Below are 24356 nucleotides of genomic sequence, written 5' to 3' on the forward strand. Positions count from 1 at the left end.
CTTGATCACTAATTGAGAAAATGCCTTACAGCTGGATCTCATGGAGACATTTCCNNAANTGAGGCTCCTTTCTCTGTGATAACTCCAGCTGTGTCAAGTTGACACAAAGCTAGCCAGTACAATATTCATGAACTTAATTTTTCCATTTGTGTGTTTCTACTTTTCTCTTTCACATTTTGTAGTTTCTTTTTAATATTTTTAAACATTTATTTGTGATGTGATGTGTGTGTGTGTGCACTGCTATGCCCAATTTATAATACTATGTTATAATAAAAGCTATTTAAATGTTTTCCTCTTTCAAACTCTATAGATTAAGAGATTAAGCATATGGTTTTTCCTCTTTAAGCTTTTACCATTGCTTGGTTTTGTATGTGTGAATATATATATATATATATATATATATATATATATATATATATATATATATATATACCATGCACATCATTATTTTAAGACAAGGTATCTCAACTGCCTACCCTGAGTTCTGGCTTTTTTTTTTAACCTGGGTGGTGAAATCTCACCTCAAGTCCTTCTTGAGCTTACACAGCCAGCTTTGCTACCTGCTAAGCGACCTCTCCAGCCACAGGTTTTGCCTTTTAACTTGAAGAAATCATTTTGCAGCTCATTCTGGTACATTTGATTCAGCGAGGTCTCTGATCTTGTGCTTGGGGCCACTATTAATTAAAATATTGGTTAATTCAATTGATACTACAACAGTGACAGTTTATCTGATAACTAATATGGCTACCTCAGTGTCTAAGAGTAGGTGACAAATACACAGGACACACTGGACTCACATCACAAGCAGGATGGATCAGGACTATACAAGATTTTACAGTGCTACACAGCATGGCATGTTGTTTATAACTTACAAATTGTTTATTTCTGGAATTTTCCATGTAACATTTGCAGATCAAGTTGGCCTGAGATCAAAAGAAACTACAGTGCATTTTTTCTATGCCATTGTGTATAAATGTATATGTATGTGATTTTAAAAAATGTCTATAGGGAAAACACAGCACAAGGGTATCTCCTGCATGACTACAATCTAACTATTCAGCTGCACTTATTACATAGCATTTACTCTCACCTTTATTTATCTTGTAGCTCTCATTTGTCTTCTGCTACCTGCCAAACTGCTCTGAAAAGCATCAGCATTGACATCACCTGCAGTACCAAACAGACAATTTTTGCGTGCTTTGAAATGCTCAGTATTTTGGGTCTCAAACTTGTTTGGGATTGCATGAAAAGGGAAAAGAAGGGGCCTATGACAATGCTTCCTGGGATGTCAGCCTAATTGCTTATGCTCAGTTTCAGAGCCTTTCATAAATGCTTCTTGCAATTTCTGGCTTTCTTGCTATTCACTGACCACAAGAGGTCACTCAGTCCACAGTGCTATGGACACATCATCATTACCCCATCTTCTTGCCTCGTCTTCTTTGTTTCTTCCTCCCAGTAAAACAGATCCAAAAATAAAAAATCCTCTCCTAGTTTAATGGATGGGAGTAAATAGACAATAATAAGTATTATGTGTATAAAAAAAAAACAAAAACAGACAAAAGATCATATGGTGAGATGTTAGTCAGATTTGTCTAACCATCTAAAACAATCATAAACAAGACAAAAATTACAAAATATTTGTTTTCTTTATTGAATGGGCAGTACAGGGATATTATCTCCAATAGAAAGAAAACAACAACAAAAAAAGGGGAGCTGTTGATTTTTTCCTAACTGCCTGCCTGATAATATCCCTGAGTTGGAGATACATAAGATTGAAGGCTATCACGGTGCCTAGAATTTGAAAGACACAGTACTGGAAATGAGAGAAGCAAAAAGATAATGAGGAGAGGTGGAGGTAGTGGGAAATAAAGGGAAGGCAGAGAAAGAGGAGGAGAAAGAAGAGGAGGGATAGGAAGTGGGTGGGAAGAAAGAATAAGAGAAATAAAACAAGAGGCTAGAGGCACAGAGGGAGGTAAGGAAGGAATGAAGAGGGAAGGAGAAAAGGAGAAAGCAAAAGACAGGGGGATGGGAAAAGGGGGAGGGAAATATTTAAATCTTTGGGGCATCTAGAGAGGATTTCCTTAATCCTTAGCTGAGTATTGATTAGTTTATGTTTTTTACCTTCTATTAATTATATTTGTTCAACAGTTTCATATATAGTACATAATTCATTCCAATTATTTTTATCTTCTTTCTCTTATCTTACACACATTTCATTTGGTGTGACACTCTTCTTGGGGAGACATGAACAAACATCTGTAAACCTAAGTAAGGATACCACGGAAGTCCAGCTTGGTGAGCAAATGAGTTTGTGTGGCTGCTTACAGGAATGTGGGAGAGAGGTTACTTACAGGAGTAGAAATGACTCATAGTCATCTGAATCACCAAGAGCCCACCCCAGCACGAGTGACAGCTCTTGAAAACTAGAAACCTGGAGTGTATTGCACAACCTGCAGACATCCAAACAGGTGAGTAAATGTCCTTACAAAGTAGCTCAGGAAGTTTGGCTGGTCTGAAACTCTTCCAGATATCTGAGCTCGTTTTAAAGTATCTCTCAGCAGTCTGTACACACACACACACACACACACACACACACATATATATATGCATGCAAAATTAGCTAGACAATAGTAGTAAGTTCACTTCCTAGGGCCTAGGGCTTCCCCATCCATATATATATATATATATATATATATATATATATATATATATATATATTTGGGGATGCATCTGGTCAGTTCCAGTGACTCCCTGAAACTATTATTTACTTCTATAAGGTAATGAGCTTACCTACAAGATGAAATGTTTCATCTACCCACAGAACGCTGCTGGGATTCACCTCCCCTTAAAATATTTTGTTGTTTTACCTTACATCCCAAATTTTCATGAGATTTCTCTTAGTGGAAATTGCTACATAAGATCTCTATAAAATCCCCATTCCTTGTACAGGTCTCTTTCCTATGGTCATGTCTGTGACATTGTTTCATGGCCCACTGAGTTTAACCAGGGCTGTCTACATGACCATTTGGAACTATCAAATGGGGCCTGGTGGTCTCATCAGTGGATAAACAATTGAATACAATGACACTTCCTCTCCCAGAATCTATCAAGTACCAATAGTTCATCAGGGAAGGATTGAACCCTATAAGTCCCTCCTTCATCCTCAACTGACTGTTGACAGCCCAGTGCAGCCAACAATAGCTTCTGTGAATTCCTGGTTGCAATGGCTGTGCCATGCCCATTGGGACAACATTTCACAGTCATCCTCCCTATCCTTCTAGCTCTTACGTCATTTCATCCCATCATTCCTCCATGTTTTCCGAGCCTTTGCTAAGAGAGAAGGGTAAAACTACTATGTTTAGGGTTGAGCACTCTTCCCTAGTTCCAGCACCTTGGGAAGCCAAACAAGAGCATTTACCTCCCACTGTTCAATGCAAAGACGAGCTTCTCTGATTAAGACTGAAAGTAGTGTTTGTTTGTCCTATGGGTATGAACATAGATATTCAGAGAAAGAAGTGTGGGGCCATGCAAATTTAGCTAGACAATAGTAGTAAGTTCACTTCCTAGGGCCTAGGGCTTCCCCATGCATGAATTTTAAATAGGACTTACAGTACCAAGCATGAATAGCTTTCTATGCAGCTGGTCTCAACTCCAGTCTAAGAGCTGTTGGTTACCTACACAACAGTTGTGCCTCTGTTGCACTGCTAGGCACACTGTGCCTGACAAGATGATTGTAAGTTTCTAAGGTTCATAGTGAAGATGAGTCATGTCATTTATCACCAGCAGCCTGCAAGATAACTTTGGGGACTGTAAAGTTAGGAGAAAGTTTCCAGTTTAGTTCCAACTTGATTTCTTTATATCTAGCAATCAACCTGTCTAGGAATATCTTCAATAATAGGGGGTCTATTAACTAGCTATAAGGGCAACCAAGAAAAATGGCAAGACCTAGTATTGTTTTCAGGGACAACACCACATGGAAAGGTATCTCACAGCTGGCTCTGGGATTTTTGTTTAACCAGCCACAGAACTAACTACCTAAGCTGGGAGATCGTAGGGTTGGAAATAAAAAAATAGAAAGAGCAACTTTTAGTCCTCTCTTGAGCTAATGAATCCTTTGTAGTTCTTCTAGGCACAGTGGGAATTTCCATCATTCCAAGCTATAAGTTTCAGTGCCCACAAATATATTAGCTCAGTAGTGGAGAAAAAAAAAGCAGCTCTAGACTAGAAACAAACAAAGTTTAAAAGCAAGCCTCAGAAGTATAACACAAAATCAAATTAATTTAATAATACCCTAGGGAAAGGCTTTTAAAAATTAAATAAATTTTAAAGTCATCATTCGCCAATGAAATGACATGATGGCTGCTACTCAATAAAATTAGGAGACGTTAACGAGAGTGGGAAAATACAACCATGGCAAGGATAAAAGTGAATAAATTAAAAGACACAAAAGAAGCCAATGAGACAATTACTAGGCATAAACATTAAAACATACAACTCTTCTTTGTTTTCCAAAAAGGTAGAGAAACATGTGAACATGAAAAGAAGAAATGTTGAAGACCCATGGAAATTTTTTTTTAATGTGAGATGAAAATTACCCCTACATATGAATAATACTAGATTGCATATTGCAGCAGAAAGATTAGCACATTTGAACACAGCAATAGAAAAGTGCTTACTGAAAAACAGAAGAAAACAGGGTGAAAAAAATTCACAAAGCACCATTTAGCTCTGTAGGACAATCTAAAGCAAAGCAGACTAATATAGAGTTCAATGTGAGAACAGAAAAACATTGGCGGAAGTAATCACAGAAACCATATGATGACACATTTATAAATCTCAAAAGCTCAATGAATCGCAAGCACAGGAAATATGAAGAAAACTACATCAAGACATATTTTTAACAGCTTAAAACCAGGGATAAATGGAAAAAATGTAAAAGCATCCAGAGATCACATTACATACAGAGACACATTACTAACAGAAGAACACAGCTAAGCACAGCAGAACATTTTTCACGGGAAACAACACAAGCTACAAGAGTGAGGGGCAACATATTTAAAGAGCCTAGAGAAATAAAATGTTAACCTCTACCTATGAAAATTATCTTTCAAAATGAATGTGAAATAAAAATATTTGCAGACAAAAAAAAAAAAAAAACAGACCTCAAAAACATATTACCTAACACTCAGCTAATCAAGAAGTATCAAGGAGGAATCCTTCAGATGTGAGCAAAATGGCAGAAGAGATAGCTCTAAATAACCAATTCCATGGAAACATTGAAAGAAATAAACAAGTTACCAATCTAACAGAAATCTTTCAGAAATCGCATCATCAGAATTCTGGGAATCAGGGTAAAACCTTCAGAGAAACCAAGTAAACAGTGAATCTATCCCCTTGCCTGTTGAACACTGGCTTTGAGGACAAGAAGCCAGGGTTCCAGTATAGAAACCTGGTCTGTAATTCCAAGGTAAGCAGAACAGATAAACACCATTCACAAAGTATCATTTGCAGCTTTAAAAGTAATGTTAAACATTGGATTACAAAGTATTGAGTTTCATCATGGTATTTTTCTTCATGCACATGGGTCATTGCACCACGTTCAAATTCATTCCCTTCCCATTTGCCTTCTGCCATGGCTCTTGTCTGCCCTAATGGGTCACTTCCTTCCCCTGCCCTAATTCGCCCTTACGCTTTTATGTGGCTTCTTTTCATTTCATCCTCCTCTCTTCCTCTCTTTAAGATCTCTTCACTCCCTCTCATGACCTACCTTGTATTTGCATCCCCCCTCCCACACACACACACGACTACACATATGCACAAACACATACACACTATGAATACTGCATCAAATTTTCTTAATGCACTCATCTGTCTATGACCATCTAGACCTGTTCCATTTGCTGCTTATTAGGAATGGTGCATTAATAAACAGAGACATGCAAGCATCTCTCTTGTAAGTTGACTTAGAGTCATTGGGTATCATAGCTCCAAGAATAATACAGTTGGGTCTTAAGGCCATTCTATTTTTAGTTTTTAAGAGGTGTCCACACCTAATGACTGCATAAGCTTACGTCCTCACAAGCAGTGTCTAAGGACTCTTTCCCCTCATATCCCTCCCCTGCCCCCAGCATTTGTTGTTACGTCTTTACTTGATGATAACCATTCTGACTGGAATGAGAATCTCAATGAAGATTTAAATTTCATTTCCCTGATGGTTGAAGACATTGACTATTTCTTATGCATTGGCCATTGTACTCTTCTTTGGAGAACTGTCCACTTAGTTAATTGGCCCATGTATTGATAGAATAATTTGTTTTCTTCAGTGTTTGAGTTTTACAGTTCTTTACATATTCCAGACAATAATTCTACCTGATGTGTGGTTGGCAAAGGTCCTTTTCCATTCTGGGAGCTCTATCTTCCCTTTGGGTATTGTCTTCTTGGCTGTAGAGAAGCTTTTTAATTTCATGTAGCCCCATATGTCAATTCTTGGGCTTATTTCCCATGCTCTTGGCATCCTTTCTACAAAACCCTTGCTTATTTCTATATCTCCAAGTATTTTACCCATTCTCCTCCAGCACCTTCACTTTCCCAGGGCTTAAATTAGGGTATTTTGTCCCTAAATCCTTTGTTCTTCTTATCCCACCATCCTATGTCACTTGGGGTTAAGCTTTTTATTTTTAATTACTACAATTTTTAGTCCTTTAAAATTTTTTATACCGTGTTTTAATGATTTTAGTGGTCATTCTAGACCAGTGGTTCTCAGTGTTCCTAATGCAACCCTTAATACAGTTCCTCATGTTGTGGTGACGATGCCCCCCCATCATAAAATTGTTTTTGTTGCTACTTCATAACGTTGATTTTGCTACTGTTATGAATCATAATGTAAGTATCTGTGTTTTCCAATGGTTTTAGGTGACTCCTATAAAAGAGTCATTCAACCCCCAAAAGGACTGTGTGACCCACAGGTTGAAAAACACTGTTTTAGATCATTGCTTCTCAGACATGGTTGATTTTCTCATATGGCTTCTGGCAATAGCTATAGATACTTTTTGTACTATTATGGGGCAGTACTATTGGCAGAACTATTGGCATCTACTAAAAAGAGGTTAGGGACACTTGATACTTCTAACTACTCATCGAGAATGGACATAAAGAACAAAGAATTATCCTCCAACACAGTCAATAGTGAGAATGTTGAGAAACCCTGATTTAGAAATTATGATTCTTAACTTCAGTTCATCTTAAATTCATACCTCCCCATTTCATAAATAAAAAACAATAAAAGTCCCATTATCTGCTCCTGTTCAGTGCCCTAGTCATTTCTACTCATAACTCCAGAGTCACTGCTATAGTTCCTTTAAATAGAAGAACAACCAGCACTCACAGTTGCCCACATACTTGTCCTTCTGGTGCTCTTCCACGCCTCCTAGACTCCTAGTCTCCCAACAGTGTCATTTTCCTTCAGCCTTAAGAAGTAGTGTTTTTGTTGGCAATTCTCTCAACTGTTTCCCTTCCAAAGGATTTGGGGTTCCACAGCTCCACGTAGAATGACAAACCTGTCAGTCTCTCACAATGCGAACACACAACTGACCGTGTTTGATATTTGTTTCTACCTCACGGAGTTTCTCGTTAAAGAGGAAGATATCAAACTCCCATTCTCAGCATAATTATGTGTGCAATGAACTGATTTTTATCCTGTTTGAAATTAAAATAATTCAGGCATAAAGTCCCCCCCCCCATGAAGAACAGTAATAGCTGCTTACAGAATTTTATAAACTAACAATAGGAGAGAGGTTTCTTGCTTTGATAAAGTTTATACCTGTACAACAAATATCACATAGTTTGTGTCTAAAGGCTGGAAACATGTGGGGGTCTTTTCTCTCCTTTTGTCATGGGTCCTAGGAATTAAAGTCAAGCCTTCAGTATTTATCCTTTATCCATTGAAGCATCTCATCATCCTTTACAATATTTTATCTATACATCAATTAGTATCTACCTCTCTTGATTTCTTCTCTTAGCTCTTGTGAAAGGTGCCACAGTGAACACTGCAGTCTTTCTCACATTTTAATCCATATTCCACTTTATAACTTTGTTATCTCTCTCTTAATATAGTGATGTAATTATTACTTTAGTTTGTTGGCTTTTTATTCATCTTAAAAATAGGACTGCTTTATGCACCATGCTAATAATAGTAGCGCCTTTGCGATTTGGATATTCACTCCTACCAGAGACCTTCATCCCTTCCCATGCTTTCTTCTTACACATTAGTATCTCTCAATTTGAAGCTTGTCTTGTAGGACAGATGTGGTGGGCATGTATTAGTTTAGCCATTGTCTGAGACCATCTTTATCTCTCCACTTCTAAAAGATAGCTTTGTTGACTATTGTTCAGAATTTTTTTTTCTCTAGCACTGTGAAAATCTGATTGACTTCTAATTGCTTTTAAGGTCTCTGCTAAGTATTTTGTTGCCAGGTGAATAAAGACACATTCATAGCAACTGGGAAGATAAAAAGTGCTTGGCTTGTAAACCTGATACCTGCACCAGGAGCCCTAGAACCTATGGCTGCAGTAATACAGATGTCTCTCTACAACATGGGAAGCAGAGACAGGACAATCTGCAGAAGTGCTCAGGCCACCTATTTTGAAACAAGAGGGAAAGGTAAGGACCAACACTGAAATGTTTCCTTTGACTGCTACACAAGTATTCAAAGCACAGAGGCTCCCTCTTGCATCCAAAAGGATGCTTCTGTGAGTTTATTAAAGCCCACATTTGAGATGCTTCCCATGAGAGTATTTCCAGAGACAATTACTATGTCAAACAACTAAGAGAGGAGGACCGACTTTAAATATGGCACCATCAACAATGTAAAGAGTTTGGGTCGAACCAATGCTAGAGGAGGAAGTACGCCTGAATGAGCACTCTGTCTGCTTCCTATCAGCTACAAAGTGAATAGCTTTGTTCCACCACCTGAAGCCCATCACCTGCCTACCTAGGGTCCAAAAGCAACAAAAGCAGCCAACCATGGAATTAACACTAAATTGGGAAGATCAATAAATCTTTATTTAAACTATTTATCTCAGGTATCTGTTGTTATGGAAACAAAAGGTTTGGCTTAATACAGTTCTCCCTTCTTGGTAGTTTCAGTTTTCGTGGTTGCAGTTATCAGTAGTCAACAAAGTCCAAAAATATTAGATGGAAAAATCCTGAAAATAAGTGACTCATATATTTAAACCATATCCTCATCTGGATACTGTGACAAGATCTCATGATAGTTTACTGAGTAGAATCCTCACCATTCTGCCCATATCACACAAGGGATATGAATTAATCCTTTGTCCTGCATATCCACATTATATATGTTACCCACCAGCTATTCACTTAGTAGTCATCTTAGCTACCAGCTTGTCACACTACTCATGCTTAAGTAAGCTTATATAATAATGGCTCCAAAGTACAGTCCATAAACTATGGAGGTACATATTAATGTTGGTAGTAAATGGCAATGGGCAGGATATACAGAAGAAAAACAAAATCAAAATGCAGTAGATAAGGGATTGGTACTATCCAGTGGCTGCTTTACTAAAATAAATATTATACATGAAAGATATTAGTTCTTGGGGTAACAAATACAGTTCCTAGTCTTTTAATGGCAAAACTGAGCAAAGTTCTAATTTGTAGCATAAGCTGGCTTGTAACTCACCACATATTTCAAGCTTTCTGCTGTCTGGTCCTGAGTCCACACACCACTTCTCTGGATCAGATTTTCAAACTTTAAATTTTAGGCAGTAGTGGGGATTGAACCTAGGACCTCATGCATGTTCAACAAGTATATTACTCCTGAGTTATCTTCAGCTGTAGGGATTGGTAGTTTGAATGAGATTAGCCACCATAGGCTCATATGTTTGAATACTTTATCCCTACTCGGTTAACCTATTTGGAAAGGATTATGAGGTGTGGCTTCACCGGAGGATGTGCTTCATTGGGGGTGGGCTTTGAGGTTTCAAACAGACTCACCCCATCCAAAGTGTGCCTCTTTGTTTCCTGTTTAGGAAGTAGGATGTGAGATCTCAGCTACTTCTTCAGTGCCAAACCTGCCTGCCTGCTGTCACGATCCCCACCATCATGGCAAGGGACTTGTACCTTTCTACAGCTGGGAGCCCCAAACAGTTCGTTTTACAGGTTACCTGGCTTATGGTGTTTATCACAACAATAGAAAAGTAACTAGTAAAGAGATTTTAATTTAGTGGCTTGGGCTCACCTATGACAAGCAAAAGAAAACTACAGTAGCTTTGGGTTTTCAGCAGCAATTAGAGACCATACAATACTTACACTAGTTAATGAAATGATTCTCTTTCCAAACCTCTATTTCATCAAAAATTACTTTTATTGTAAAAAAAAAATCACACATTAAAATTCATTCTTTTGGTGCATAATTCTCTGAGTTTTAACAAACACATACACATTGTAACTATAAATAACACACAGAAAGTTCCTATTATTAAAAAGAAATCCCTTGTGCCAATACTTGGTGTCTACTGCTTTTTCTGCCTTATTGCTTCATCCTTTCCAGAAAACACACAAATGAAATATAACAGTAAGCAGCCATTTGAGTCTGGCTTCTTCTACTTAGCAAAATACATTTACAATTTATCCAAGTTGTTGCATATATGGTTCCTTATTTTTTTTATTGCTGAGTAGAATTTTGTTGTCTGGATACACCAGTTTCTATATCTCTGCACCAGTTGAAAGGAATCCTCAATTAGATTTTCTCCATTTTTAAGTGGTCTGCAGGTCTAGCAAGGAGGAGGTAAGGTTTCCCACCTGAGAAGCAGCAGTCCCTTCTGGGAAACCTGACTGAGAAGTGTATCCCAGGGTAACGTGCAAGAGGCTATAACCAGGATAGCTCCTCCACTTCCCACCCCCCAAACTCTATGAAAAATTGAAGTGTTAATCATGTGAGCAATATAGCAAATGAGTACAAGTTTGTCCTGAGTAAAGTCAGAAACCCTCAGAGTAGGTCTGACTAATATTTTGGAAGCCAAGTGTTTGTAAGAATATTTAAAAATTACTTTAATTAAAAACTAGTGAAAAAGGTAAAAATCACTCCAAATCATACCACCTAAAAATGTTTCCAAGGTGCAGGTGTTTTTTCAGCTTGTACAGAGTCACTTGCAGAAAGGTTTACAGCCTGTTATATACAGTTCCTAGTTTATTCCTATATTTGTTTTGAAATTATCTCTATAAACTATACACATGAACTTTTGCTTAAAAATGTGTTACATACATCTTATACATACATACATAAATGTATCTTAGTTTATAACTTAATATAAAATCTTAGATATGAGTAGAGGTCACAATATATTCATAGATCTAGTCTACTGCTTTAATGGCTTCATAATACCCTACTAAATGGATGTGCCATCAGTTATAAGTCACTCATGTTGACAGGTGGACATTTGGATAATGTCCAAGTTCCTATGTTTTTGAGTTTCACTGAGATTTAATTGACATACCACAACATTCACCCACTTGGTATACTCATTGTTATACAACCACTGATGCAATTTATGAACATTTTCATCCACTTGCAAAGAAGTCCTATACACTCTAGTTTTTCCTGCCTACCATTTATTACTACATATATATGCAGTTTTTAAACCAACTCTGTATTTGACATATATATGGAATTGTACAATTTGCCCTCATCAGTGACTGGTTTCTTACCCTGAACATACTCTCAGGGTTCTCTCACGTGGTAGTATATCTCACAAGTATTCCTTTTTTTTTTTTTAAATGAACTGCTTGTGAAGAAATTGGATTACTGTTTTATTAAACATTTAGTAGAATTCTAGAATTCAAATCAAAAGCAACAAGTATAGATATTGTTGTGGCTTATCTGTCTTGTTACTTATTTAACCTATTTGTTATTAGGTCTATTCTGGCTTCCTATATTTGGTTCTTGGTACTTTATCTTTTTAGGGATTTGTTCCTTTTTCGTACGTTAATTTATTGGCACAAGAGTATAATAGTACTCCCTCACACATCTTTTATTTTTCAAAGGTCAGTAGCAACATTCCCTCCTTTATTTCTCAAACTAATGATTATATTCTACCTTTTCCTGCTATATGTAGCAAAAGGTTTGCCAGTTTCTTGCTTGGAGTCCTTGCGTTTTCTCTATTGTACTCTATTCTCAGGCATTCTGCATGTTTCCCCCTTTTTGTATGTTCTAGGTGGAGTTTGCTATTATTTTCCTATGGCTTAAGATATAAAGTGAATTACTGTCACACAATCTTTCTTCTCATTGAATAGGCTTATCTCTAAATATGTCCCATATAGACAAAGGTAGCTGGGACCCATCAGTGTGGATGCTGAGGATCAAACTCAGGTCCTCTGCAAGAGCAGTAAGTACTCTTATGCACTGAGCCATCTCTCCAGCTCCTTCTCTGCTTCTTTATTGACCTACTTGATATTTAAGTATCACTAATTTTCACTTATTTGTGAGTTTCCCAATTTATTGTTACTGATGTGTAACCTCCTTCCATGTGGAAGGGAACATGTTTGACAAGACTTTAGTCCATTTGTATTTATTAAGGCCTGTTTTGTGGTTCAGTTCATGATCTAGCCTAAAGATGTTTCATGTACATGGGATAAAAATATATATTCTAATGTAGCTATATTCTATAGCTGTCTTGCAGGGCTATCCAGCATCCAGTGTTGAAGCAGGCTACCTCCTTGTTTCTCAACTGTGTAGCACTACTTGGATCAGGCAGGAGACAACGAGGATCCACCAGTTTGGAGATGTGCCTGCTTCTCCTTTCATTCTTTACTTTGCTACTTTGGTTCAGGTTAGTGAGGGCTCTGTAGTTATGAAAATATGTGATTAAAATTCTCACATCTTAAAACACTGACCTTTTAAACACAAAGTGGATCTTTATCTCTAGTACTTTTGTTTCCTTTTCCCCATGCTTTGGGGTATGCCAGCCATGCGGACTCTCTATACACACTGCAGGGCTAACAGTACAGTACATTTACCAATATAATTCTGTTACTTGGAGGAAGCAGAATTAGGTTTACAGCTTTGTACAATTTAGCCACCTTATTTCCCTTTTGTTTTATTTGTTCCTATGGATTTACAGGATTTGTAAAGAAACTATAGCATTATTTCCTAGCCATTCTGTCCTGTTATTGGCAGGTCCTAGGGTTTGAATTCAGGTCTTCCTGTTTGGTGGCAAATGCCTTTACTCACTGAGCCATTTCACATGACTTTTTGTAGTATTTTTATGCTTCTTTCTCCCTTTTGAATGGAATTCTTATTATATGTTGTTCGATGTACTTAGTGGAGTACCCTACAGTTCCTTCATTTCTTCCCCTTGTTACAATATTATATAATATACCTTGGATAATATAATCTCATTTAACCCTTACTCAGGGAGGTATGAAGCAATGTTACTGTTGATGGATGAGATAAATGAGGCTCAGATAAGCTCAGGGTGGTAAACATGGGTGACTTGAGGGTCACAGGTCTGACTCCAAAGCTGGTTCTACCCTCTAAACCATATTAGGTTCCTAGTCTTCATCAACTATAAACGAATCACTAGGGGATTTGAGGCAGGCTGCCTTTCCTCTAAAGAACTTTCTTTCCTTGTCCCTTTAGTATAGATGCTAGTTCATTCCTTTTGAAAGTTCATATATTAGACAGATACTCCATGTTTAATGTATATTGTTTTGAATGCAATAGTATCGTAGATTACCAATATTTTCATTTAAAGATGTCATAATAATAAATATGTTTTTGAGGACTCTGAAAACTTAGTATGGAAGCAATCATTAAATAAGTTGATAAACTTATGAATCTACCTACTGAAACTGTTGAATGTTCTGACAAAACACAGTTTGAGTTCAGTAAATAAATATTTTAACACTGGGTTAGTTTTAAAACTTTGTATATAGGAACCAGTTCTAGAAAAAGTCTTATCTCTAGGACTGAACACTGAAGACTACAAAATTATTAAAGAATTTTTGGATCTTTAGGAACAGTCCTATGCAATATATCCTGAGAATTAAAGGTTTTCACATGGGCTTAACCCTCAGGGTATTTTCTGCCATGTATAGTGTTTCATTATTATCTTTAACATCCAGGATATTGTCAATTTTATATAATCTTTTTCAATACTATACAGTATTTAATTATAGAAAATACTTTTTAGGGTGGAGAGATGACTAAGTAGTTAAGAGCACTGACTGCTCTTCCAGAGGTCCTGAGTTCAATTCCCAGCAATCACATGGTGGTTCACAACTATCTATAATGGGATCCAATGCCCTCTTCCGGTGTGTCTGAAGACAGCTAAAGTGTATTCATATACATAAAATAAATAAATATATCTTTTAAAAAAAAAGAAAATACTTTTATCAATTCTCTCCAAATGCTGAGAGCCATTGTCCTAATTTCTTTCTTATATTTCCTCTTCAATTTTCAACAAAGTTTTACGAATATACATATTCTTGGTCTAAGAAATAATAAAAGAAAAATCATCTGAATATGCATTTACATACATACGTACATACATACATACATACATCTATCCAAATGTGCATGTACATGTGTGTAGATATGCATTTCTAGCTGCCATTGATTTCTGCTCTGCCGTCTGTAGTAGACGTTATAAGGGAAGCACGCTGAACAGCCGACTGCTGCTGTTTGCTCTTTGCAAACTCTATCACCAGTATTTTCCCACAGAGTTTATATCCATTAATTTGATGCAGGGCTTGCCATGCTATGTCTTTATCTGGAAAAAAATAAGAAAAATGCATCAAATTATATAGTGCTTAATCACTCAATTGTATTACAGGGTTGATTTGGATTTGTTTGCTATAAAAATCACACTGATGCTTGATGTTTTGGTCTTGCCTACAATCCCCAGTTTGTATACATAGGCAAGATTAAATTAATGGGTAATAATAGTGACAAAAGACCCTCAGAATGTATATTTGATTTAAAAATATAGAAGATATAGGGACACATAGGGAGTATATTTAAAACATATAAGCTAAATCTAAGTATAAACATGTCTTTACCTTAGAGAGCTTATAGATACAAGAAACAAAGTTTTCAAAATTGTTATACAAATAAAAGAAGTTACCACACTATTGAACACACTTAGCTACTTTTTTCTTTTAGAAAGAAAGTAGTTGCGGAATCCATATGGGGATAATGAACTTTTTTTGCAGGTATATAGAAAGTGTGTGTATGAGAGAATATATAGTACATAGCAGGAATATTCAACATATGGGTCTCAGAGACTATATGTAAGATATGAGGAGGGGTAGATTTTAGACTAGAGTCTGGAATTATAAGTAGAAAGTGCCATTAGATTGAGCTTACTTCATTTCAGATATATACCACATTTTCAAGTGTGCACTATAGCTATTAAGATTAGTAAAATAGCTACAGACTAAGCAGTACAAAGCAGGGACTAGGGAGGTGGTTCTCTAAGTAAAAGGCTTGCTATGTAACCACGAGAACTTGAGCTCGGATCCCCGGTACCCATATAAAATTCCAGGTATGGAAGCACGCATTGGTGACCCTAGAGCTAGGGAGGCAGTTTCTGTAGCTCACTGACCAGCCAGCTAAGCCACATCCATGAGCTCTAAGTCCAGTGAGAAAATTATGATGGAAGAGCAGCTGAAGAAGACACTGTAGGTTAGCTTTGAACCACGACATGCATGTACACACATGTGCATACACACACATGAACATATACACACATATACTTTACAAACATGTACACAAATATAAAGCCTTTGTATTACGTATCTTTCAATTAGAAGGTTATATATATATATATATATATATATATATATATATATATATATATANATATATATATATATATATATATATATATATATATATATATATATATTGTGAGAATACGACATTTGTTTTCAAATGTAATAGGAAATCTCCCTTCAAAAGCCTGAAAACCACTGGTACAAAGGATGTACAAACCTTCAATGAGATAGAAAAGACAGTACAAGGTTATATGAAAGCAAGGGGAAGATGAGCAGTTCTTAAGTGTAAAATCACTTGCCCACATAAAAGTTGGCCGAGTATTACAATGACGGTTTAGAGGCAATGGAAGGTATAGATCCTATCAGGCTTCTTCATGCAAAAGGCATACTAGCTGGCTTACTAAGATCAAAATTACCATAGTTTTCTTGTACTTGGATTAGAGCACAAGCCATACAATAACATGCAAGTGATATTTGGAATAATGTATCATCTTCCAATAATTATGAATTGGCAATAATTATGAGTTAATTAATTAGCTTTAAATCATTTAGTCCTAAAGAAATTGGGCATGAGACAAAGGTATGTCTTCTTATCACAATACCAGCACGCTAACTATGAATAATTCCATTGTAAGACAGAGTAGAAGTAGTACTGTCAACAGAAAGAAAGACAGATTGGTAGGGTAGGAAGGAAATGTCAAAAATGGGAAAGCTGAGGACACAAGGGAAGGTGGTTGTGTAGCATCCATAGGTGAGAAGAAGCAAGTATAGGAAAGAGGACCAAGGAATACTGAAAATACATTTTTCACTGCCCCCCCACCATGTGCTAAGGCTCTATCTAATTCGTTGAGGCGACAATCATCTCTCATGTACTGATGCTAGAGTGGCTACCTAGATGAAGTTACTCACTGGGAAAGGTGATGAAAGCTTGTCCCCTCATGCGTCCAGTCATCATTCGGAACTGAATGGGTGGTCCTTTTTTCTCCTGGAATCGAGCGAATAATGAGATGAGGTCTCTTTCTTTCACCCGAGGACTAAGGTTCTTCAGATATAGCACCTAATACAAATTGAGAAATGACAAAAATAATCACATAAGGGAAGTAACCCTTTCATTATGGCTTGAATTACTTCCAGATAAAGATGGGAGACTGAACCTAATGTTATTCTCTCCAGAAACCTCTAAATCTACAAGGCCTAAAACCAACAAGGTTAGAAAGAACTGAGAAAGAAGGCAATAGCAACAAGATTCTGGGTGAGTGGGGACTAAACCCACCAAAAAAGACTCAATAGCAAATCCATTGGATGGGAACTTCAAGAACATGTGCAATCTTTTAAAGTCTTCCTAAGTCAGCAGCAGGCTAGGGAGGTGGCTCTGTGGATAAAAGTGCTTGCTGCATAAACAGGAAGGCTTGATTTTAAATTGCTGCTACCCATGGAAAGAGCTAGGTGAATCCCCAGAGCTCACTGGTCAGCCCTAGCCAGTTGATTTCTGAACTCAGTGAGAGCCTATCTTAAAAAGTAAAAGGTAGAGAACAACAGAGGAAGACATATGACATTGACCCTCTATGAATCTGTACACACACACACACACACACACACACACACACACACACACAGAGAGAGAGAGAGAGAGAGAGAGAGACAATATACAAATAAATAAAATTCAGAAGTCGGCACAGTGGTGAAAACCTGTAACTCTAATAACTAGGAAGGCTAAGTTGGGACAAGAGTCCAGTCTGGGCAACATAGTGATATCTTGTCTAAAACTTATCTTGTCTAAAAATTATATATATATATATATATGAAAGAATGCATTTGCTAGCTTTGGGGGGCTCTGGAAATATATGTGATTAGATAATGTTGAAATGAGGATGGTAAGTTGAAGGAAGTTGCAAAATGAATTATATTTTTAATTCCCCTGCAATTATAGTACTGGGTGAGGGCACCTCACCAATCCTGGCAGAATATGAAGGTTAACTGTTAGAAACTGTGGAATGTCTTATATAGCTGAGGTCACGAATAGTGTTTTTGAAAGCAAGGAGACTGGAAGAATGCATTTCAAACACTGGGAACACTCCTGATCCGACTGCCGTTCCTCCACTAGAACTCTGGTTATTTCTTTGTAAGAAAGCATAGGGGAGTCTTCTCTAGGGGAACTAAGCCCCATGAAAGAAAGACAAACATACTGATTTGGAGTGCATAGGTTCTCCAACAAATGATCTAGCCAGATCATCTGGTTCCTTGTCTTTACTATTTTCCTACTGTCATTTGGAGACATACCCCAGCCTGGCCTAGAACTCACAATCCTCCTGCTTCAGCTTCCTAAGTGCTGGGATTATAAAACATCACCGTGAATTCAAAGTACGCAAAGGGCGTGATTTCAGGGCTTCGAAACAACTTTGCATTCCTTACTCAGAAATAAGGACGGATAATCAGGCACAGGAGAAAGGCTTCTAATGTGAAAGATAGAAGACAGAGACAAAAAGGCAAATGAGAGAAAACAGAGACCATAAAGAAAACAATTAAAAAACAACAAAAACCAACCTGTAACTAATACTCTCAGGAAAATACTCTATCAATTAGTAATAGAATGCTATTGAAATTTTAATAGAACAAAATAATATCCTGTTATTTAACCTATGTATCATCAGCTTAAAACATTTTATTTATAGTAATCACAAAGAAAATGCAGAGGAAAATGAAAAATAAGGAAATGTTCACTGACAAGTAGGTAAAGAAAAGGTACCATATACATAGACTAGAATATTAATCTTTAAAAGGAAAAATCCTATTGTGAAAGAGATTTTCTGGAAAGAAACCATGTGTGAAAGGCTGAAAACTAATTAGAACTTCAATGACTGTGGAGAGTTCAGGATAACACTGCTTGGGGTCTAATTATAATTAATTACCTTAGGCTATCTTTAGCCACTCCAAATTCCCATTCCTTGCCCACCACTGTCTGACCCAACACACTTGTGATTAACAAGTGAAATCTTTGAAATGTGTTAACAGACCACTAGCTTCCACCCACCAAAACTCTTAAGAATGTCATCAGACAACATATGAAGTCTAGAGCAGAAATATCTCCAACTTGCTTTAGCCCACCTGATGATTCCAACAGTGTACTTGAAATTACCTTAATTTAGGATTTTCTTTGTTTTTCTGTTATTTCATGAAACTGTTGCCATGCTGCAACATGGATTGTGGGGTAACCTGAATCTGTGTTACCCGGCCATAGTCACTGATATTTGGCTCACGAATAAAGTGTCTTATTCTTTTTAGAGGTAAAAATTGTCTATATTTTTTTCACTAACACTATTATATGCTATGCCACAAATAAAATTCTAGGAGCATATGTTAAGTGACAGGAGGATAAAGAATATCTTATTTTACTTAGACAAACATTTAAGTAATACAAATCATTGAAGCTAAAAGTACAATGGTGGTAGTTACAGGAGCTGGAAAGGGAAAATGGGGGAGTTGTTTCAGTCACGGAAGGTAAGAAAACCATACAAGCCTGGTATAAACCATGCTAAAGCCTCCAATAGTGCTTTGGATACATAAAACAATTTTTTAGGAAGGATGATCCAATGTATTCTTTAAATATAATACAAAAAGAATGGGAGAGAAAAAAAGAAGAAATATTTAAAATATTTTTAGCTTAAAGTAAAAAGCAACTTCATAAAAAAGTTAGAAAACAATCCACATTAGGACAAAAAAAAAGATGACTGATAGGAAAAGACTGATAGAGGCACTAAAATATATGAAAAACTATATTAAAGATTATTAAAGTTACTAAGTAGTAGAGTCTTTAGCTCTAACACTCAACACAGAAAAGCATGCGGGACTTAAACAAACCCAGTGGTGTTTTTGTAAATTTTGTTTATTTGGACATCTTTAAAAAAATACTGCTAGTGTTTTGCTTATTATATATTATGGTTTCTGACTTTGTGTCCTTATGGGTTTTGTTTGGTGTGTGTCAATGTGTGCATGTTTCTTGTGCTTTTTCCTTTCTTTGTTTTTCTTACTCTGGTTTATTTGCCTGTTTGAGAGAGAGAGAGAGAGAGAGAGAGAGAGAGAGAGAGAGAGAGAGAGAGAGAGAGAGAGAGAGAGAGAGAGAGAGAGAGAGAGAGAGAGAGAGAAGTATGGAATTAGATGGGTGGGTAGGATCTGGGAAGAGATGGGTGATGGAAAAAATTGATCAAAATATATTATATGAAAAAATATTTTCAACAAAAAATAAATTTAACAGGCTTTAAAAGAAGTGTGAGAGCAAAGCCCAAGTTTCTCAGTAATTAGAAAAAATCCATACTGACTGTTCTTTTGATAAATATATATTTAGTTTTTAGTATTTAAAAAATATTATTTTATGTTTATGAGTGTTTTGTCTGTATGAAAGTCTGTGTGGCATGTGCATGCCATGCCTGCAGGACTCTAAAGAGGGCATAAGATCTCCTGGAGCTGCAGTTATAGATTGTTCATCATGTGGATACTGGGAATCAAATCTAGGTCCTTGGAAAGAACAGCCAGTGCTAACTGCTGAGCCATCTCCCCAGTCCTATAATAAAAATAGTTTAAAAAAAATAAAAAGGAATTCTGGACAAGAAGTTGTCTTGGATTATTCTGGGTTCCCTGCTCTCTGCATATATGTACAAATATATGCATGTATATATCTAAAACAGATATGTATTTATACCATATGCATATATAGACATACAGACATTGAGAGTCCCTAAAACAAGATAAACATTCTTATGAAACAGAAAACCAGGATCTCCTGCTCTCACTGTGTGATACGTAGTTTTGACTGCACATGTTGAACTTTATATAGCTTATATTCTCTGCATTCATTTGTAGCCATCCTTTAAAAAGCCTTGTAAATTAGACTTTATTTTTTAGAACAATTTTAGATTTCCAGAAAAATGGAGAGTAACATGTCTTTATACTCCATATCTAGTTTCTGACTTAATTGATCTTACATTAGTATGTTATATTCATTATAACTAATAAATTACTGTTGTTACATTATGACTAACAGGAGTTCATTATTTATTTACATTTCCTAAGTTGCTACCTAACGTTATTTTTCTGTTTAAGATATCATCTAAATTACTGGATTCCTTTCAATTATCGTGGAACTTTAAGCTCCTTTTGACAAGTTTAGATTGTCCTCATTTTTCATGATCTTGAAAATTTTAGGAATACTGGTCAGATTTTTTTTTAATTTGATACCCCAATACTAGAATTTTTCTGTTTTTTTTTTTTTAATGTTAGACTGCAGCAATGAATTATTGGGAAGAAAACTATACCAGAAGAGTTCAGCTTTTGTCACACTGTATCAAGCAGAAATATTAACAGCACTGATTTATGACTGGATTTTATTACCTGACTGAGGTAGTAGTGGTCAGATTTCTCCATTACTTGCTTGTCTTTCTGAAGTGAAAAGTTCTTTGGAAAATCAGTTGTGTTGGATAATGTTTTGCTGGGGCAAACACATGAAAAAGTGTTTGCCTGAAGTGGACACAGGTGAAAGACTAAGGCAGACATGTGAAGGAACATTTGGCTGAAACAGACACAGGAGACAGGATGTTCTGCTAAAGCAAGCATATGAAAGGAAACATGATGGATTCATTGCTAATGACACACTTGTATTGGTCTGCCTTACACTGAGTAGTTGAGCTCCATTTGTAGGGATTTCATAGAAAGAAAAACACCAAAAAAAAAAAACCTTCTGGTGATATGCTGAGGTTTCTTGTTGCTTCTCTGAACTCAGGCTGATGGGCAGAGTGATATGAGCTGAGACAGATGCACATACTGAGGTAAGACCCGTGGAGAACAAGTGATGTTTGGAGGGAGTATAAACAGGACCCCATGGACAGTGACAGAGTCTGCTGGTACAGCTAGCTGTGCAATGCTTGTTGGTCTTGTGTCTTTGCTGATCTTCACTTCCCTGAGAGAGGCACAGCCAAGAACTTCTGGCATTCCTCCCTGGTCCCTCCTGCAGACTTATGCGGAAGCTGAAGCCTGGCTCTCTCTAGTGCCACTACTGCTGATTCCTGTTTGTTATCCCAACTCTACTGAACTGGACTGCTAGTATATCCATGAAGTGTTTGTGAGTGGATTGAACTGCCACTGCTCACTCCTGTGAACTGAACTGCTCCAGACAATACAGATAGGATTTGTTCCAAAAAACCTTTCTAAGCAGGTCTACTCCCCCCATATCCTTTCTTTTTCTACTACCTCTGGTGGGTGGTGGGCTAAAAGGGAAGTTAAAGCATTTAAAAACCATCATTAAAAATAGGTGTTGAAAAAATAAAGTTACATCTTCCTTTCCATATTGTACTCTTGGGAAACAAAACAACACAAGTTGCTTACAACTAAGAATCAGGGAATTATGTTCCTAAGATTTCTCTCTTCTCTACTTCCTCAATTTTTTAATTCTTAGCACCTATACATAGACAAGAATATTCTGTATTTGAAATCACTATTCAAAGTTAATTTGTATAGTTTATTGCAGATAGTTCTAGCTTCAATTATTGGAATTTCTCCTTCAGTCCCTGTGTTTTATGCTGTTGTTTTACTTTTCGTACAAAAAGATGTACAAGGCTAATAATCTTGTATATTTCCTGCCTGAGTAATAGGTGCAGTCATTTATTTTTCCAAAAATCTCGTTACATTTAGTAGAGAGTGGTATTACAAGTAATCCATCCTGAGCAAGACCAGGTTTGTTTTAATTGGGGCTTGCTCAACTCAGAGAGTAAAACATGTTCATACTAACCTGTGTATAAACATAGATAAATACTTCTACATGTAAACTATCCATTTCTGTATTAACTTGATATTAATATGAATTCACAGTGATGCTCTCAAATTTAAGCTACTACCACATGGATCATTTTACCTTCGTCCCTTTAATTTATCTACAAATTCAAACAAGGAGAACCTTGGCTTCTACTATCTGTCAACCATTTACTTAATGATTCAGTGTCGATACTGTTAACCAGGACACACAGCCTTAGCAACCAGGGTGTGGTGCTTATATGAACTTCCCATTTGCTGTTAGTCTTACACATTACACATTTCCAAAGCCACTTAGGTCAGTACTCTTTCTCCTTCCTTTAGTGAGATCATATATAATTGTAATACAATAAGATTATCTTTTATAATCTTTATTCTTTCCTAAAAATCACCACTCTCTTAAATGATTTTAAATATTTGTATACATTAAGAATATCTTTATACTATGTAGTTATATATTTTGTCAAATATACAGCTAGCCTTCGGCACTTCAGTATCATATAGGATAATTTTATTTTCCTAAAAATGCTCTATGCTTTATTTATACTCTCCTTTCCCTTAAACTTTTGGTAATCAACTATAATTTTAATGCCTATCATTCTGAGTTTCCTAGAATATTGTGGAATGAAATAATAGAATGTTTTATTTCCATAGTCACATCTTTTGTTTACTAGCATGCATCTAAAGTTTGTATATATCTTTATATGGTTTGATAGTTCAAATCTTTTGTTGTTAAATTATATTTCACCGCATCCATTTGCCAAATCCATCTAATTGGAGGGCATTTTGATTAGTTCTTCTATTGGCAATTATGAATACAGCTATTACAAACATTCACATTCCATATGTATGTATGTATGTATGCATACACACAGGTTTTTCAAACAGTTGAGTAAACAAGAGAGAAAATTCTACATCATAGGGGAAAACAATGTTTTGCTTTAAGAGTCTTTCAAACTGGGTTCTAAAGAGGTTGTCCCATTTTATACTCCCACCAGCAATTATTAAGTATTCCTATTGCTCTAAATCATCAAAAGCATTTGGTATTGTCAGATTTATGAATTTTACTGACTTAAGTGGGAGTTTAATTCATTGCTTCATGTTACAGTTCTTTGGTAACAATGGCAAGAATGAACTCACAGGCTTGTCACATCATAATCTTCTCTGATGAACTATCTAGTCTTACCCTCTGACAACTTTTTAAACTGAGCTGTTCATTTTGTTATTGTCAAGTTTTAGGAGTTCTTTGTATAGTCTAGATACAAGTCCTTTATTACATACGGCTGTGCTTTGAACTATTTTTTTCCTGATCTATAGTATGTCTTTTTGCGTATTTTAAGATGTCTCTCACAGAAAAGTCTGAAATTTGAACAAAATATAATTTATCAATTTTTTTAAAATATAGACTGTGCTTTGGGTGAAAAATACATCATCAAAGACAAGGTCACTTAGATTCACCCCCCTCCCATTTCTTCTAAATGTTTTGGAGTATTGTTTTGTTCATGAGTCTACGGCACATTTTCAATGAGTTTTATAACAGAGGAAAGGTTTGTGCCTAGTTTTTTTTAAACTTATTTTATTAGATATTTTCTTCATTTACATTTCAAATGCTATCCCGAATGTCCCCTATACCCTCCCCTACCCTGCTCCCCTGCCCACCCACTCCCACTTCTTGGCCATGGCGTTCCCCTGTATGGGGCATATAAAGTTTGCAAGACCAAGGGGCCTCTCTTCCCAACGATGGCTGACTAGGTCATCTTCT

At 36.4% G+C, this 24356-nt stretch overlaps 1 protein-coding gene across 4 annotated transcripts in view; it reads right to left on the reverse strand.

Annotated features, from left to right (window-relative positions):
• The window catches only part of Rbm41 (RNA binding motif protein 41), a 73841-nt gene that overhangs the window by 11505 nt on the left and 37980 nt on the right, over positions 1-24356 (reverse strand). For 2 of the 4 annotated variants that reach the window (XM_021188079.2, XM_029534490.1), the window contains exons 7-8: positions 16706-16853; positions 14393-14790 (exon numbers count right to left, since the gene is read on the reverse strand). In XM_021188079.2, coding sequence (XP_021043738.1) covers positions 14624-14790; positions 16706-16853 — 315 coding nt within the window. In that variant the 3' untranslated portion in view covers positions 14393-14623. Of the gene's footprint in view, positions 1-13114; positions 14791-16705; positions 16854-24356 lie in introns of those variants that run through there. The other 2 variants (XM_021188080.2, XM_021188081.2) reach the window with 2 other exon arrangements.

The sequence above is a fragment of the Mus pahari genome, chromosome X (genome assembly GCF_900095145.1).
Source record: "Mus pahari chromosome X, PAHARI_EIJ_v1.1, whole genome shotgun sequence".
Lineage (NCBI taxonomy): Eukaryota > Metazoa > Chordata > Mammalia > Rodentia > Muridae > Mus > Mus pahari.